This window comes from Phlebotomus papatasi, chromosome 3, assembly GCF_024763615.1.
Source record: "Phlebotomus papatasi isolate M1 chromosome 3, Ppap_2.1, whole genome shotgun sequence".
Taxonomy (NCBI): Eukaryota; Metazoa; Arthropoda; class Insecta; order Diptera; family Psychodidae; genus Phlebotomus; species Phlebotomus papatasi.
In genome coordinates, this window is record NC_077224.1 from 9001373 (window position 1) to 9020962 (window position 19590).

The 19590-nt window shown below is 33.5% G+C and overlaps 1 protein-coding gene across 2 annotated transcripts in view; it reads right to left on the reverse strand.

The window, feature by feature from the left end:
• The window catches only part of LOC129806627 (LIM/homeobox protein Lhx4), a 56050-nt gene extending 44829 nt beyond the window's left edge, over window positions 1–11221 (reverse strand). The window contains exon 1 of one of the 2 annotated variants that reach the window (XM_055855347.1): window positions 10068–11221. In XM_055855347.1, the coding sequence (XP_055711322.1) occupies window positions 10068–10284 (217 nt within the window). In that variant the 5' untranslated portion in view covers window positions 10285–11221. The remainder of the gene's footprint in view (window positions 1–10067) is intronic. The other variant, XM_055855346.1, reaches the window with a different exon arrangement.
• Between the last annotated feature and the right edge of the window lie 8369 nt (window positions 11222–19590).

Below are 19590 nucleotides of genomic sequence, written 5' to 3' on the forward strand. Positions count from 1 at the left end.
TTGGGCGTACTTTTTGATAAAGTTCACAGAAACTTTCGCTTGTGGAATTTAAAAAAAATCCTTACTTTAGACAGGTGACTTAATAAATAATTAGAAATAACATTGTAAAACATGCATGAAATTAATAACACCCGAAAGGCATTTTTTTAATTTAATCCTTATCAATATTTACTGAAAGAACGTTTTTCAAACATCACGAGTTAGCTGTATTTCCTCGTAAATGGCGCTTCAAGGTTCATTTCAAAACAATAAAAATATGTTTTTCAAGAGTTCATTAAAACCAGAGGTGACATGGTAACTTACTCTCGATACTATCGACTGTCGATTCTGAAAACTTTAAAGTTTAAACATTAGCTGCACTTCCTGTAACTAATATAGATGTTTATCAACATTACCCAACAATCCCTAAAAAGTCGATATTCACTTAATCTAACAGATATAGATTTATCGATACTATCGATACGATAGTGTCGAAAAGTTATCATTCCACCCCAGGTGAACTGTATTATTTTATAGTTTTACGTTTTTTTTTAAATCTATTTGGTATAATAAAGTTTAATAAATATCCTATCCTCGTATTTAAGAACTACCTCCTAAGTGCTTCAGCATCAGCAGGTCTTTATAAAAAAATTAAACCTATTTTATTAACCTTTAAGTACCGACGAAAAGTATTAAATTATATACAACACAGAACAGCAGTTATTTAAATCTAGAAATAGTTTGAATTCATTATAAAATAAGTTGTTAGTTGTTAAATAACTTTAAATTAAGGCGTTGCGTGGGACATGAAGACTAATGGCCTCCCTATACACACTAGGGGCAGTTTCTTTAAAAAAATGCCTTTTTAAAGAAAATTTCGCCTGTCCTTGTAGGCAGAAACAGCAGATTAAAAAAAAAAGTAATTTTTGAAGAAAATTGCTTCTAGTGTGTAGACACTATAAAAGTAAAACATATTTTCTTTAAATATTTCAACAAAATTTCCGAAAATCTTATCCCAAACCAACGGCTGATTTTTTTTTACTTTTAAAATTAAATTTTGTAAAATAATAAATTAAATTTTGTAATTTCTTGTACTTATGAGCCTAAATCACATAAACTTTTTAAGTTGTTGAAAAGAAATTTAGACAAAATATGCTAATTATTTGTAGTAACCCACGTAACCCTTTAATCCATAGATAAAGGAAATTCATTTAAATAGAGTTTAGGTTTTAAAAAAATCATTATCGAAATCATTTAGTTAGACTACCCTTAATAATAAGGATTCTTGTAAAATCTTTTCATTTTTAAGAAAATATCTTGCTAGAACCGAATCTACCATAATTTAAACAAGATTATTGCAAAAGTTTTTCCAAAATTTGTTTTCTATGAGAATTTTTCTATTTTATAGATAGATAGAATTTTATAGATAATTTTCTATTTTAATCTTATCTCGATCTTTCAAAATAGACTAAATATTTTATTTCTAATAATTTATCATCCATTTGGTGGATACGATTCATTTTTTCATAGTATACATGGAAATTATGCGCCGGTATGCTGTCCGTAAAAAAATGGTTAAATGGGATTTTGGAGACCATTCCCGACCGAAAAATCGTTATTTTGTATGAAAAAAAAATTACAAGATCTTATTGATAGCGAAGAGACTTCACAAGGTTAACGAGCAGTTTTATAAGAATTAGAGAACTATCCCAATGATAGAATAATGATTGGCCTACCTTTCGAATTTAGTGGTCTGATATTTCCGCATTGAAACGGGACACAGAAGCCCAAAAATACATCTGGAAAAATTTCTGTTCGACAAGTTTTCGAAAACTTGAAAATTTTAAGAGCTGTTTTTTGTTGTTCATTTTGAACAGAAAAAAAGTAACAAGGTTCCTTGAATTATTCACATTTTTAAAACGAAATACAAATCCTACTATTTAATGTATAATATTTCATTTTGAAGAAAAGTAAGTCATATCTTTCATCTCTAATTCATCTAATTCTAATCTCTAAACAGGTGTTGGTCAAAATCCCGAAAGCCAAAGTCCCAAACGCCACAATCCGGAAAGGGACCAAATCCCGAAGGCCAAAATCTTAAAAGACATAGTCCCAAAAACCAAAATACCGAACGCCAAAATCCCGAATGTTCAAAATCCTAAAAAGGATGATATTATAGAGAGGATAATGTGCAGAATAATTTCCTAAGGTACAGAAAAATTCGTCGGAGTAGCAATATGACACTTTTAACACTAAATCTACCAAGACCTGGTCAAATTGACCGGTTCAAAATTCACACAAATTTAAGCGGTATAATGTCACTATCAAACTTTATGAATTTCTTAAAATATGCATGTAATTTCAGTGTTTAAATTTTAATTTTTTGCTCTATTCCAAGACAAATTTGGTGAGTATCTTACCCTGCCGCGGTTTGTCATTTGACCGAAAAACGACCAAAAACGGTCGGTATGTTTAGAGTTAAGAATTCGAAATATTGGCTTTCGGTATTTTGCTCCATTCCAGAGTTTGGTTTTCGGGATTTTGGCGTTCGGGATTTTCGCTTTCAGTATTTTGGCGTTCGGGATTTTAACCTAAGACCTGTTTTGGGAAACTATTTTACATATTGTTCTTTGTATAATTTCGTTCCCATCAGGATTATAACCATTCGGGATTTTGGTTCTTGGTATTTTAGCGTTCGGGATTCTGGCTTTCGGGATTTTGGCGTTCAAAATTTTGTCTTTTGGGATATTGTATTTTCTGGTTTCGGCTTTCAGGATTTTAGCTGCCAATGCGTTAGATATCTGTGCGCTCTCAATCGAAGTTCTTCTAACAGAAAATGTATTTGAAAATCACTTTAGAAAAGACATTTTTACTTCCCATTTCGTCGTCGTGGTGACTGAAATATTTACATTTCGCTTTTGAAAGTGCCTCGTCTGTCACCATACCTCAGTTTTCGATCTCTGTATTTCAAAAAGCCCTTGTCTAAACGAAACTTTATGAATTTTTTTATGCGGTCTTAAGAGGAGGTCTTATACGAGGCTTAGCCCAGATCCCGAAGTTCTCTAAATTCTAATTACAAAACAATTTATTGTGTTTTTTGGAATCTAATAGATCATTTACCCTTAATATCCAACTACGAGTCAAAATTTTCAAAAAAAAACTAAACCGGTAAGATTTTAAATATCTTAAGCCATATGACTAAAGTGGTCTTCAGACTAAAGGTTTTACCCTTTAAGTTCGATTGGAACACCGGTGTCCCATAAAGACAATAATTTTTCCTAAGTACCTAAAATTATTTTTTTTTCTTATGTCTGTACATCATTGTAAAGTAGGATGTTGAAGGAATGTAGATTTTTTTTTTTGCAAGAGTCTAGCTATTTGCTATTTAGTAAATATTAAAGCTCAAAAATGGCGAATTTTTAAATTCTCAAATTCATAATAGATTTTATTTGTTTTTTATACTTCCAATTTTTTTTAGCAAAACACTTTTGGCAATATAAACTACAATACTCATACGTAATATCTTTCCTTAAAGCGAGAAATATTATTAATTGGAATTGTTAGAAAAATTACTTAAATTTTTGGGCTATTTTTGTCCCTATCGTTCACAGAAGCACAAAATACACCAAATCAGACTCTGTTGGACTTTCCAAGGTTAGATGTAAGACTTATCATCCTTATCATTGATTATATTTTCCAGTTTAATTTTTATTGTTGATTTTCAGTCCGTAAAGTGTCTCGTTGTTAAAGGGTTAAACCCAGTTCCCGAAGGTTTCAAAATCCTAAATAGCAACCACTTTTTCTGGTTTTTGAAGATCTCCTTGATCGTTTGCTTTCAATATTTAATCCTAAATCAAATTTTTCCCAAAATCCTTGACCAACAACCACTTAGAGAGGTTAAGGCATTTGTCTAAGCCTTAGGTCTGAAGCCTATATAAGCCTTGTAGAACCCAATTAGACTGGGACTAATCCTCGAAAATATTAGGTTAAAGAAATATTCGGAAAGGATGTATGATCGATGCTCCTAAGCCCTCAGCATATGACAGTTTGAGACAAATTATTAATAGCAAATTTTACAGGCTAAATGTTCTAAAGAATTAGTTTGAGTCTATTTGGGTCCTTAAACCTAAGCCCTATTAGGATAGGTATTTAATTCTAAATGAAAACGAATTGCTTCAATTCAACAATTCTGTTAAACTGTATTTATGCTCAATACACCAGGTATAAAATGTTTTAAATCGTTTTACTTTAAAAATTAAAAAAGATTTTCTGTAAAGAACTGTATTTTTTAGTATTTCTTTTTTCAGAAAAAGCTACTGGACTGTATCAAATTATTAAGATACCCATATTTAGCATAATATTGTAAATTAAAAAAAGGTTGAGTTGATTTTTTTTAAGTATCAACGACAAATTCGAATTATTGTGGTTTTACTGTACTGCTTCTACTCAGATTATTATAACGAACGAAATATTTCATTAGCAACGTGTCAAACATATCGTATAAATTGACATGAAATTTTCTAGTACTTTTCTAGCAGTTCTTTTGAATTAAATTAAACTTGAATTAAAATAAAAAATGCTGTGAATAATTACTTGGAAAAAACACTTTTCTTTCAATTTTAAAGTAATATTACACAAAAATACTTAAATTATTTATTTTGTAATAATATTTATAAATGAGAACTACTCGAAACAAGATCTAAAGAAAAGTGATACATTACGTAAATCAATTACCTAGATAAGGAATGATAAAGGAAGAAGAACGGCAACAACTAATCCTTATTTTAACAATTTCCTTATTAAATTTCCTTAAAGAGTATTGTTCAGAAAAGTATTTAAAATAAACCCATAGAAATTATTTAACATGTAAATACAACTCATTTTTCTAGAAGAAGCAAAGTTGTTGCCGGAAGAAATCTTGTACAAATTTCAGCCTTTTTGTGATTTTAAATATTAAATTATTGAATTTTCATAATTTTCAACGCAAATTGACAAATTGTTTATCATTCGAATGATTGTTGAGATAGCAATTTGATGTCTTCTTCTTTTTCAAGTAGTATACACATGATTTTAGTAATAGGATTATGGGTAAGGTAACCGGACTAAGCGCTGGAATTAGGGTTATCCGACACTTTTTATTTTAAATAAGTGCTTTGTAAATTCTACTCTTGATTCTACTCTATTCGATTGCACATTGCAAAACTTGTTATACAGGATTAACTAGTCGAATCCAGATCCAAAATGTGTGATCTAATACATAACATTGCTGAGTATTTTATTGCACAAGCCTCTTTAAACAACTATCTCCACACTCAAACACTAATCCGCCTATTAGCCTTAAGTCGCATTTATGTAAGTGTGAGAGCTTAAAGTTCCGCATAAGTATCAATGGCACTTGAGGCACCTCATTGGTGGATTTAATTTAGCATTGGTGAATTAAGGCGGACCACCTTTTGAAGTCGAATGTGTTATCACTGAAAAAACCCGCCTCAAATATGCAATAAACATCTTAGCATGAAGCCCACTAATAGACACAGGGTCAAAGATCACTTCTTAACTTAAAGTTCTTCGCTTCCAAGTGCGTTCTCTTGCCACTTGGCTGGAAGGACTATCGGGCTTCATCGCACCCAGATAGCCATCAGTGAAGTTGTCCACTCGCATAAGACATAGTTTGTGTTTTCTGGGACTGTGCAGGACAAGATAAGATTGCTGGACGATCTATGGAAGAGTGGTTGAAAACAGCCAGAGATTCTTGTAAGTGATACTAGAGTGGCCACAAAAGGTGTCACGATGAGAAATCACTACCCATTGTGTCACCCATTTTTCGATTACGGCCGTCATCGAACTTGGCACATAAGCACCTAATCTTTGGGTCTTTCACCAAGAGCTACGGTATTTAGGGCTATACCCAAAATAACCCTGGTCAATCTCACAATGACGATTTGCGTAGTTAATCCCCAGCTGAGGCTTCCACAGCAAAGCTTTATCCGTTGCTGGAAATCTCCTCAGGCATAACCAGGTGATATGGAGAGCTTCTAAGAAAAGTGATAAAGCAAAACCTTATTGGTTTCGGGGAATCTCTTTGAGATATCAGAGAAATTACCCATGAAACTTAAATTAAATCACACCCTAATTATAAATATTTACTATTGTGATAAGAAAGGTGGGTCTTGAACTTATATTTTTTTTTATTTAAAATTTATTATTTTAAAATTTCTGCTCGTAGAAAAAACATTTAAACAAATAAAAATAAAATAAAGAGATATATGAATTTACATCTGAAGTACCTGATAAGATTAACATTAACAGTTAAAGAAAAAGATATAAACTTTTTACAAAAAGCTTCTTAAATTGTATGAAAATTGAAAGAAAAAATTATCTTAAAATTAAAAATTAAAAATAAATAAAAATACATTAATTTTAAAATATTTAAAATTATTAACACAATTTCACTTTATAAAATTGGCATATAAAATTTAAATGCAAATTTTATAAAATCTATAAAATTTAAGACTGTTAAATAAAATAAATTTTTAATTAAAAATCAATTGAAATTTCTCTATAAAAGTGTTAGGGAATTCATGTTGCTTATTTTTTGCAATACATTTTAATAAAAGTTTCAGTTGTTGTAATCGAATAATCGGTATTAGCTATTGTGATACAATGCAGATTCCGACATTAGTTGTTTAATTCTGCAAAAATAATGAATTTTCTAAAGCTATGCTTACAAGACCGCCCCTGCCTCTTCTATTTATATCATAAAATAAAAATTATTAAGGAAATTAAGGTGAATAACAAGTAAATTTTGGTTGTACAATTTTACCAATTTTCTCATTCGTTATAGAAAGAAATAGCAAACAAATAAATTATTCAAGACAATAAAAAGTATTTTTACGCTTCATGTTTTTTGATACTGAGGGGATCCGTAGTGCAATTGGTAAGAGCTTTCGGCTCTTGGGCGGTCTGATCCCTGATTCACAGTTAATGTCAGAAGGGACATATTTCTCTTATACATTGTAAACTGAACAATGTTGGGGGAGGTGGGGCTAATTTTAGCTGTTCGACTTTTTCGCCTATTTCTAACAATTATTTTCTTACAATTATTTTATTTAGACCAACAATTATGTTGTTTATCCAAATTTCATCATGTTAAAACTCAGTTTCCATTATAAATATGCAAAACAATCGTATAAAAATGTAGCTCCAATGCTCAAAGTACCCCCACCTCCCCCTACAAACATTTCTCAATTTTGATGTTAAATTTGAGAGAAATATTAAAGTGAAAAATGCAAAATTATAAAAAAAAACTTATACTATATTTGAGCTTGATAGGCAAATAGGATACTGTCCTGCTAATAAATAAGTTTTACGATACAAATTTTAATACACTAACCGCGAAAAATTAAAAAGAAACACTTCAAAATATATTTTGTTATTTTTAAACAAAGATTATTATGTAAATAAAAATATTATATAAACACAAAAAGTTATTAAAATCTAATAATAATGAACTTCGTTCTTTGCTGAGTTCTGTACCCTATTTAAACTGTTATTAAATTCAACAGAAATAAATTTATCAGTAGAAAAAACTATGACATAAATAAAATTTAAATAATTTTTTTTACTTCTTTTTGAATTTTGTTTTCCAATAAATTGTTTAATTAACTGTATATTGGATCAAGTTATAGAGCAGATACTCTACGATGCAAGTCTGCTTAATTTCAATTGTTGGCATGAAAAAAAATCTAATATTAAAGGTACTCCAGTGAACATCACTGTATTTAAAATAATAAATTCTTGTCTGCAAAATACTAAGTTTTAACAAATATGGTGGAGCCATCATTTATGGACGTTATACACTTATAGACAGCTTCGAAAGATCTTCAGTTTTTACTGGTTCTTACCTAAAACAGATTTTGAAAAATCATATAATTGTTGCACATCAAAAACTGATAATTTTAAGATTTTTCGAGATTAGTTTTCGGTAAAAACTTAAGATTTTTGCCCGCTCCCCATAGGTGTGTGTATATCGTTTTGGACGGTCCGTTCATAAGTGATGACTTCACCTTATGTATCTAATTGGGTCCAAATCAAAATTCCGAAAGCCAAAATCCCGAATTCTTAAAATTGTCATAGCTAGATATATTTCAGCCCTTCCAGGATTTTGTACATTCGGGATTATGCCCCTTTCTTGATTTTGGCGTTCACGATTTTGGATTTCGGAATTTTGGCTTTCGGGATTTTATCTGCCTCCGATCTAATTTATATAATTATTATTTATATAATTATTTATATCTAAAATGGTCACAGGTAAAATTGAAAACTCTTTATTTTCGATTTTACAAAACAATAATGAAAATTTTGTTAATTTTAATGTTTTCGTTATTGACCACTTTTAAATTTTTGCTGATCTTTGTTAGATGGACCATCCCTAGATGGTATAGGGTGAAAGAAACATCTATTGACACTTTAAGAACTCGTGTCAAGATCTATTGACACCCTATTCTGTACTATTCGGAATATGGAATTCGAACACTTATCCGTATAGAAAAATATTAGTTGTATTAATGAAAAAACGTCATAATTACTAAGATTTTATTGAATGCATTAAATAAATTTCAATATTTTGACAAAAGTGTCAATAGGGGTTCCCTGTCGAATAGGTGTTCCTTCGACCCTACATTTAAAGACAGATTGCTAAAATCCTAAAAGTTTGCCTAAAACAGATTTCGGAAACTCTTAAAATTAGCGAATATAAGGTAGCGATAAATCTTGGTACTATCCTTCCAATATTCTTTTTCATATTTTTTTTCTTCCACGATTCAAATTTTCTAAACTTGCGTTTAATAAGACTTAACTAGGATTTTAAAAATAAAGAGGAAAACTCTTTCGGTTTCTTCGTTAAAACATTTTCTATCTAGAACAAAATTTTTAAGTATTTCCTTATTAAAAATTGTCAAAAATGACAAAGTTTATAACCAATTTATTTTAAGAAACATAAATGGTATGAATAAATAGTTATTTTCACGGAAATCTACATTACATTAGCTTGTAGATTGTATGTAAAACTCACAGGAACTTTCCCGAACTCTGAAATTTTCTGAACTATTTTAAATACAAATTGTAATAACACCATTAAGCCATATGGCAAAATCGATAAATCTTAGGTTTGAATCTCGTAGGGTAAAGTGGTACAAATTGGACAATGGTATAATTTGGCTGCTACTAATGCTTTAGTTTTATAATTTGGTTCCTTGAGCTTAAAAACAAATTTTGTATTGTATTTATCAAGAAAAAAGCCATGTCCAACTTGTACCGGCAAATTGTCCAAGTTGTAACACTATGTCCAACTTATATCACTTTACCCTATCAGGTTTCTTTCAAGAGTAAAATACTACCACATTTTGGTTATTAAAATAGTCAAAATGTAGTTGCTAAGTGGTTACACTGACTCTATGACGACCGATTTCTAACTCATTCTGAAAATCACCTAAGTTATCACTCGCACAAGCCTCTTCCTGGAAAAATCATCGAGTTTGTGAGCAAAGACGAGGCATACGGCACATTGGCGAGCTAATACACAATTGTGATTAGAGGTGAGTGGTGGTTTGGTCAGAAAAAAAAGCGCCCGAGAGTGTCTCCTTATCGCACTTGAAATGACAATTTAGCGACTGATTTCTGATTTATTCACAAATCTGTCATAATCGCTCACGTTCTATTGAAGTGTTGTGTTTTTTAACATGACAGGTCGCCCCGATAAGACCTCTGTAAAATACAAATGTATGTTGCGAAGAATATCTCTCTATCACTGAATTTTTTTTGGCGGGGAAAACTGTTTTTTGGGGGGGGGCGAGGGGCAAAAGGATGAGGAAAGGCACCCATAGACAACAACAAAAAAAAATCTAATCAGATTCAAAACCGAAAAGAAGTGATTTCTCTGACACTGAACGATGAGGGAATTTTTTGGTGTGAAAGAATTGGTTGGATGGGAAAATGTGCAGAATGCGCGGAGGTTGTTATCAACCTGGGAAAATGTGGGTTAAGTATTCATACCGGGGTATATACCGGCGGTGCTATGAGGGACTCACCTTCGAGGGCTTTGTTGCGTGCAATGAGAGCTAGGAGCATATCGGGATTGGGATGATCAGTTGATGTTAGGGCTGTCTGTTGATCCACGAGGGTGCTAGTGCCGAGATTGCTCGGGCCCATGGGATGATGAGTTTGGCCCATCATTGAGGATACCAGGGGCAAATGGGGCAATGCCATAGTGCCCCCATTTGCTGATGATGTCACACACACTGACATTTGATCAAAGGGAGGACCTCTTAGCCTCGCTCTCACTGATAATCCTTAATAAGTGAACTTCATAGAATACCTAGGCTATTCACTATAGGTATAGTACACCCGGGGGCAACACAAAAGTCAATCACGGTTCGCAATAAACTGAAATACTGTTCATTTTGCTGGGTGATACGGTGTCGAAGGAACTGGTGAGCTTCTTCACTTGCGTTGTTATCTCTTTGACAAAAGTGTATGTATCAGTGGGTAAAAAAAAAGAGTAAATAAATATGGAAAAAATAGATACTACTTATATGTACTCTATTGGAAACACAAGTAGCTTATCACCTTGACGCGAAGTGTATATTTGCTATTAATACACTCATAAAACTCCACTCTTTTTCCCCCCAAAAAAGAAAAAAACCTCAAACTATACACATCAAATCACATTTAACGCACTTTTTTCCGGGGAATTGTGATTTTTGGATTGGTTGACTTCAGGGTCCGAGAGCTAGACCCCTACTGAGGGGACGAACTTTTCGAGAAGAAACTTTGGCACAGTTCGCTAAAGTTTGTAGCCAAGCTCCAAAAGGCGTCAGAGCGTCTTCCAAGAAGTTTAGGAACTTCTTCAGGCGATGATCTCAAATGGCAGAATGAGGAATCTTAAGCCAAAAACGCCATGCAAATGAAACACGTGTGAATTCTCGGAAAATGTTTTGACGACTGAAAAGTGTAAAAAAATTCCACGGATGGCAAACATGGGGACAGAAGCAAAAATCTGCGTTTCAATTCTTCCCAAAAAAAAACAGAGCTTCCCAATAGAATCAAAATGCTCAACACTATTGGACACCACAATTGCCAATACAAAAGATCTGGATCACAAATCCGTTCCGATCATTTAACACCACAATTCACCAGATCACCGGCCAACCCGTCAGTGTCCGAGGTCTTTCATGTGAGACTCAAATTGGAGTTTATCCAGGAGGGCTCTTCTTGCCACCAAGAGACTCCCAAGGCTCGAGACAATCTCAATCCACAAAGGAGCATGCGCAACCACTATTCGCCATTTCATCCCTTCTTCAATTCCCACCAAGGACTGGCGGGGATTGGATCCACCCCGGACGTTGCTATGCTCTCAACAATCCAACAATATGTTCCCGCCCTTCGGTAATTTTCCCATTTTCCACCCTCGCACCCTCAGGGCTATGTTTCTTTTGCAAAAAACTATCACCATTTAGGGGTGAGTGGCACCAAAAAGATGATATATAGCACGACATACAATGGGTATCAGTAGGTGGAGTAACCATCCATTTTCAACCCCTTCTTTCTGCCACTTTTTATCCTTTTTCAATATAAATGTCAGCGCAATACTCCTCACCATCCATCTCCTTAACCATCCTCCCAATCCTACCAACAAAAAGCTTACCCACACGGCTATATGCAAAAAAGCCCAAGTCTTTTTTTGCACCCCCGCAACATTAAAGTTCGCCAGGGAGATTGTGTCTTCTATCACCGAGTCATTTTGTGGTTAACCAGAGAAAAATTTCACTCTGATGAGACAGTTTTTCCCCAAAGTTCCCCTTTTTTTTGTTGCCTTTCTTTCTGTTTTGCATAACTTCAGCACAAACAAGAGCAATTCCAATGTCCATCAACTTTCAGAGTTTGCCTTTAAATTTGCGATGAACTCTCCCTGAACTCTTGGGTATCCTCGAGGGATTTTGGTTCTAATGAATGGTTCTACACAGAATGAAGGATTTCTCCGAAGGTTTTTCTGAATTCATAAAGCTAAAAATGTTTTTGTATGTGGTTTGAGAGGACACTAAATCCTGCAAATAAAAGAAAAATTAAACTTCTCGAACAACAAGGGAAGGTAAAGTGATATGTAACAGAACTGAAAAGCATTGTGATACAGGGCCATTAAAATATCAAATGGGAATAGATAAGTTTCGACACAATTTTTTTCTAGGATGGGACACCCGCCGACTTATCATAACCGATCTTATTGAAAAATCAACAGAGAACCCTAATCGAAATTATATATTTTTCATTTAAATCTGTAAATAAATTAAAAGCTTTTTTGGTTATTAAAAAAAGTCAAATTGGCCCGTAAACCGAAAAATGTAAAGTGGTAAACCGCAAATTGTTACGTAAATCGTAAAATGGTAAACCTAAAATGCTAGCTAATAGTTTTCTAATTTCCCTAAATTGACTCCGACAGAGTCAACTTTTCCTTTTTTATTGAACATAAATACTATACGATTTTATTATGATTTTTTCGAAATTAAAATCAGTGTTTTGGTGTATCAATGTAACGTTTTTAACACTAGAAAAATAAATCTCTTGTCTCAAGATTTTTTAATTAGACCTAGGGGAATGTAGGCAAGTTTCCACGTGCGAGCTTTCGAACGATGCAGGGGGTGACATTAGCTCTAAAAAATGCAACCAGTTTTAGTGTGAATTTTTCCCTGTTTTCGTACACATTTCACGAGATATCTCTGAAAGTACGTAAGTTGCCAATTTGGGGTTTTCGGTTGCCCATTCCATATTAAATTGGCTTTTAGATTGTATTTGAATTTTTTGCTAATTCATTCCACAATGACAGAAAACACCGTATAAACTCCAAAGTTTTTTCGGCTCGTTAGAAACATTTGGCAAACATAGAAACGTCATGCCCCTGGAGCGATGCGAATTTTCTCTTTATTTCCAAAGAGTTGGTTCCGCATTACTTAGCCATAAGTTAAGTATTTGTGAACCTTATCTTCATTGTAGAAATAGGCAGCCAAGCCTTTCTTTCCTAGGTGCTAGGATCACAAATAGAAAATTGGCCCAAAATGGGTGATTTTGATGGCGCACATTTCATTTGATTGCTCATAGTTAAACTCGTTTCTAAAAAAAAAGTCACTTACTCAGTGGATGAAGAGTATACTTGAGATAATATTTACGTAATAATTTTTTGTATTGAAGGGAAATTATTTTCACGGTGGCGAAAAATTCGCAAGTACTACACTGTGTGTGGTTTCAAACACTGAATGTGTGAGCGTTCGCACATCCATCAGACAACTTCAGCTTGAAAATCATAACCTCACTAAAGCCTCATAAGCCACAATGAGACTTTCGTGGTCATTTCCTCTTCGACAGGCTTATAGTCTCCTTCCCATCTCCATGAGACGACGGTTATTAACAGTGTGAACCGTGTGAATATGTTCATAGTCCATTTTTCGATATTCATTTGGAAGAAAAAACAGTGCTCTAGAAAATGTGAAAAAGGTGTTTTAAAGATCTTCTTTTATTGCAGTGATAGTTCCCGCGGGTTCACGGAGGTACAGTATAACAATCGGAAAATAATTTTTAATTGTAGATAAAATTTATTTCGAGAATAAAAGCAATGACGAACCCAAACCCCATCGTGTGAACGCTGCCCCCGGGGGCAAGAATCGCACGAATCGTCATATTTTTTTCATTTTCCTCTCCAGGAAAAACCAACATTTCTGTGATAGTGAACTAGGCATGCATAGAAACCTAAAAGATCAGAGAACTTTTTAGTGTAGTGCAATTCACTGCCCATTTTAGAGTTTAGTCAGAAAAAAGTCCTGAATCTGAATATGAAGCACGAAAAAATGTGCGAAGGCTGCCTACATTCCCCTATGAGTGTAATGTAAGGAAATTTATAATGTAAAGAAAAACTTGTAGGATGCTAGATTTTTTGAATACAACATAACGAAAAAACTTTTTCGAGATTTATTTAAACTTTTTAAAGAACTTACCTTTGATAAATGACCATAAAAATTGCCCTTCTAAGAAAATATGTAAATTAATTTTAAGTTACATTTTTAATTTAAAAGATTAGTATCTCAAAAGAAAATTAAAAAATTGATCATCAAAAAACGGTTAAAACTTACTTCTTTTGTACATTTAAGATTAAAGTGGAGAAAGATATTGACTTGGAATCTTCGGACGACCTCCCATAAGCCAACTGGAGGATTATTAATACAACTCTCATTTCCACCCGACACCTCCCCTTAATCTTCCGAAAAAAGCAGTATGACGTGATTTCCTGTAACCACAAAAAAAACGATCTTAGTGGTGAAGGGGAGAGGGGTAGGGGGTGAATGATGATCATATTAATAATCCTCAGGTTGCCTTATTAGGGGGTCATCCGAAAACTCCAAGTCGATATATTTAACCATTTATCGTGCACATTACAGAACAAGAAGAAAATGTGAAAAATTGGTTTATTCCCGATTTTATTGCTCTTTTTGTGAAGTTTACAGCCGTGGCATAACGAAAAGAACTTTCAATCTCTTCTTTTATATACTTAAAGTTTAAAAGAAATTCTAGTTAATAATGTTAATTGCATCAGAATTTTCTACAAATAAATATCTACCTGAGCTCTTCTAAAAAAAAAGTGAAAAAAAAGAAATATTTAGAATACCATTTTATCTTAGTATCCTTCGTGGAACTCAAGATTACCACATGGAGAGTAATTTATACTTAAGATATTTACTAATAATAAAAACATTCCGTAAAATCATTCCTTAATCTCCACATTTGCCCATATAATGAGTTTTTTGGGCCAGCGGGTGTAGAATTTATGGGTTTATTTATTTAATTAATTTAATTATTCGACTATCGTTTTGAATTTATCAATGATCTAGAACAGACATAAAATAATACCCCTTTCTATCAAAATTTTACACTTTAATTAATTTTTTTCGTACTCCAAGAGTCAACAGCCCTGGAAATAATTAGTTGACTCTAACGAGGTCCCACTGTAGATTCTGTTTTTTCACTGCTTTTTGGCTAATTGCCTTAAAAAGCAATTTTTGCCAAAAATTACTTACAATTTGTAGAGTCTTTCATCGTTGATCTTAGATTCGATCCAATGATTACCTATAATGTCTAATATTCCCAGCTAATATTTTTTCATCGTTTTGATGTTTTCATGGAAAAAGTCCAAGTCCAAAGCGTTCGAAAATGTCCACTTTCTTATCAGTTTTGAATTTTTGGAATGATTTTATGGTAATTTATGAACCAGTTTAAATCAGTATTAACCCGATAGGATTCCAAAAACTTTATAAAAAGATAATTGCACAAGGCTGGAATACTTTCCCAGTCTCTTGATTTGGGAAAGGCTTGACTCTAAATTTAAGAATAAATAAGACTACTGGATATTAAATTGGACGTGAATTCTCGAGGCGTTTAAATTCAGAAGCTCTTTGCCAATGAAATGGGTTAGAATCCCTATCTCTTTGACGCTAAGGGATCGGGAGTTTAAGTTTAGCATTAGCTGAAAAATGAAAAATGTTTTGAGATTTGCAAATTGCAATTAAAAGTAAATGATCAAGGACTTAGGATTAGGGCATTGGCATTCATTGCATGAGATTTGAAATTAAATTCCTGAGTGTTTCTGTTTATGGATTTTCAATTTTTCTGTGTGCATTGTTAAGTAATTTGATAAAAATGTTTGGTAAAAATGAAAAATGAAAATTGGTAACGGGGTGTTGTATGATTTTTTCGCATATTTTTAAAAGGAGCTGGGCTTTAACATAATATAATTTAAGTAGACAAAACAATTGTGGATCAAAATTAAATAATTGTAGGCATCAGTTTCTTTTAGAAATATGCGAAAAGTTATAATAATAGGGGAAGTGAGGGATGCTTCACACGCGCGAGACTTCGAACAATCCGAGTTTTCTCTTTGTTTGAAAAGTGCTAGTTCCTCATTTCTTAGGCATTAGATAGACAATCATAAACCTCATCTTCACTGCAAAAATAGGCAACCTAGCCCCTCTTTCCTAGGTTCTAGCATCACAAATGCAAAAATGGCCTAAAATGGGAAATTTCGATGACTCACATTTCGTGTGATTTCTCACAGTTAAATTGATTTTCAGAAATAATCACTTACTACACCAATAGATGAAGGGTCAATTTGGGTTGATATTTACGTAATATTTTTTGCATCAGAGGAAAATTATTTTCCGAGTGGCGAAAAAATCCTAAATACTACACTGCGTATTGGTTCAACCACTGAAAGTGTTATGGTTCGCCAACTCATCAGGTAACTCCAACAGCTTAAAATCACAACATAACCTCAAAGAGGAAACCATCAAAGGAAAAGGAAGATGAAGAAAAGACAGCTGATAAATTTTTAAGGTTGTCACATTTGAAATTTTCACATTTCAGTCGATTTTTCGACATAAATTTGCAAGAAAAACAGTGCTTCAGAAAAATTTGAAGAAAACTGTTTTAGATACCTTCTTTTAGTGAAATAATGGTTTCCGTGGATTCATGGAATTTGAATCTAATAATCGGTAAATAATTTTTAATTGTGAACAAGAGTTATTCCAGGAAAAAATGCAATGACGAACCTTCACAACCCATCGTGCGAATCTTTCCTCCACAGGCAAGGTTCGCACAAATCATCATACTTTTTTTATTTTCCTGTCCAGGAAAAAGAACAGATTTTACGGCAGTGAATGAGGCACGCATAGAAAGTTGAAAGACCACAGATTCCTGTGGTATAGCGCAATTGATTGTCCATTTTACCGTTCAGCCAGAAAAAATTTGAATATTGACTTCCAAAAAGCGTGCGAACCATCCCTCATTTCCCCTAATATTAATGCTGGCACAACAGTCCATGAAGGAACTAGGCCTTCCCGCATGGGGATTTTTAGACATGCATTATTATTTTTTTCTTATTCGGGATGAGGTTGTCAGTCCCATGCAATCCGAACACCTTCAACGCCAGAAAAATTCCTGGTGACCTAAAGGGGATACGAACCCGGGACACTTGCATCATAGAGCGAGTACTCTACCACTTGACCCATTGAGTGCCCTGAATTTTTTACTTACCGTTTTTACCAAAATTACCAAAAATGTTTTAGGGTTTATGAAATATTGGTATATTTAATTGATAAATATAGGTTAAAACTAAGTGTATTTATAAAATGTTTTTATCCATAAAAAATGATATAAATTCCGTTTTTGTCCTCTCTGTTATGAAGCCATAGAATAAATGGAAAGGAATATTACGTTCTGGTTTTCGATACCCCTTCCTAGAAAATTAAATTTGAAAATTTTAAATTTTAAATTTAAAGCTTCTTTCGATTAGGTGTACAGCCCTAGGTGTATAGCTTCTAGTGATAAAATTCATTAAAAACTCCAACTCGTAGCATATTTCCATGACAAGATAGATCTTCTTTGGTCTTGAAAGAAATGTGGGGTAAGACGGAGCTAAAAGAATTTCAAAATAACTCCCTTCTTTGAAATGGAATTCAATTCATTTGGTATTTCAGTTGGAAAATGCTGTTGGAAGTGCTCCGACACGCAAATGGGAGATGGTTTTTAAGAATGGGCAAAAATAGAGGAGACAGGGTTGGAATTGGGATGATGGTGAGGGTTGTCATGGGAACCATAAACCCGACTTCATATTTCATCCACAGATATGCTTTTGGAATATTCAGGGGTGCCTTTTGGGGATGATTTCACTCGATGACAAGTTACTTATTCATGGCTGAACGCACTGCATGGGATATTTGGATAGAGAATGATTTTCCACTGTTGGTCCTTCGATCCGCCTGGCAGTTGTGAAATCCTTTCAGAAGTCATTATTTCCAATGGGTGTTGGAGGACAATTAAATTAACCTATTATGAAGGTCCTGAGCTTCACAATATTGCTCCGCAGCAGAAGATTTTCGAGAGTAAACCTTTCATGGGAGCTTGTGAAGTGATTGAGTAAATAATGAAAGACTCCACTCACCAGCTAAATCCTTGAAACATTCTCCAAGGGTGTGTGTAAAACTTTAAGCTCATCTTTTGGGGGGTTGATGGAAAATTGCCGCCCGTATTTTCCTCCCCCACAACATCATTACGCCGAGGAAAGCTCTGTTGAAGATAGCATGAAGCCTGCAGCAAAATTGTTCGCACTATGCTCTCACCCGTTGGTGGGGGGGGGGGGGGGGGTGGGATAAATTGAGGGATATTGTGTAACATTTTCCCTTTACGCTTATTTATGCTTATACATATAAAATTCCCTGTGGAGTAAACAGACATGTTCGTGCAATTTCCCTTCAAATTGTTTCAACTGCACATTTTCCACACGACCTCATGGTTGGATGGATAGAAATGTTGGATAATTCAGCTCAACGTGAAAAATTGAATTAAATTTTTATTTGCCATTTTTTGGCGTCGAGAGAAAGAGGAGAAATCCACGCGAAAAAATCAGAAGAAACAATTTTAATCTGCAGCAACGACGACGCAACTAATTGCGTATGAGTCACATGAGACTGTTTCATGGTAGATTTGCCATTTTATTCGCTGTTTTTAAAGCGGATTCAACTCCATGCACAAGAAAGTCAAACAGGGTTTTTTATGTGGATGAGTGTTCCATAAACAATTGATTAAAATAATTGTGTTTTTTTTTATTCTGTTCTCAGAAAAAATCGCAAATTTGATAATGTGCAATCTAGCACAAGGCGGAAAGAATTTGAAGATGAGGTGTACATGATTATTTTTATTTATTTATGTTCGTTGATTCAGGAGGCAAAAAGTTATAGTTATTTGTGATAAGGAAAGAGCACCAGCGATCGGCAGTGTTCCTTGGATCGTCAAGTTATTGTCATATTATTGCACCAATTAAAATGAACTTTTAAAAATTATTAACTACTTTTTACCATTTAATTCTCACAAGAATACAGTGCATTAGTGTAGATTTAATTTATAAAACCAATTTTCCGTGAGACACCTGATTAAATTCGTGACGATCCGAGGTACAGAGTACACAGTATCAATTACATCTATTTTTTATTAATTTATTATAAAATTTTAAAGTTCAATCGCACAGATATAGCTAAATGGATCATTAATATACCGATTAGCATACACAAAAATACCAAATAGTATTTTGAGGCTTATATTTTCAATTAAATGTCCATAATGTCACTTAACATTCCGATCCGGGGTACTTTTCCCTTATTCTAGAAAACCACGATGGTAGTTGGAGATCATCCTCAGGAATTAAAGTCAATCCTTTTCAAGACAACCCTACGTTGATGAGACAATCGCCCAGCAAATCTTCGTTCTGCAATTCCGCAATTTTTCTTTTTCTTCTCTTTTTTAACGGCCATCAATTGCTAACCGCTATACCGATCGTAGCGGCGAATAACCAAAATTATCAAATTTTCTATCGAGTAAGCGAAGTTTCACACCCATTACCTAATGGCTGCTTCAGAGACGGTTACTTCAAATCTCTATATTTTATTGCAAAAATTTTGGAAAATATTCTTCTCGAAATATTAAGAATATTTTTTTTGTTCTCAAAAAAATTCTTGTACA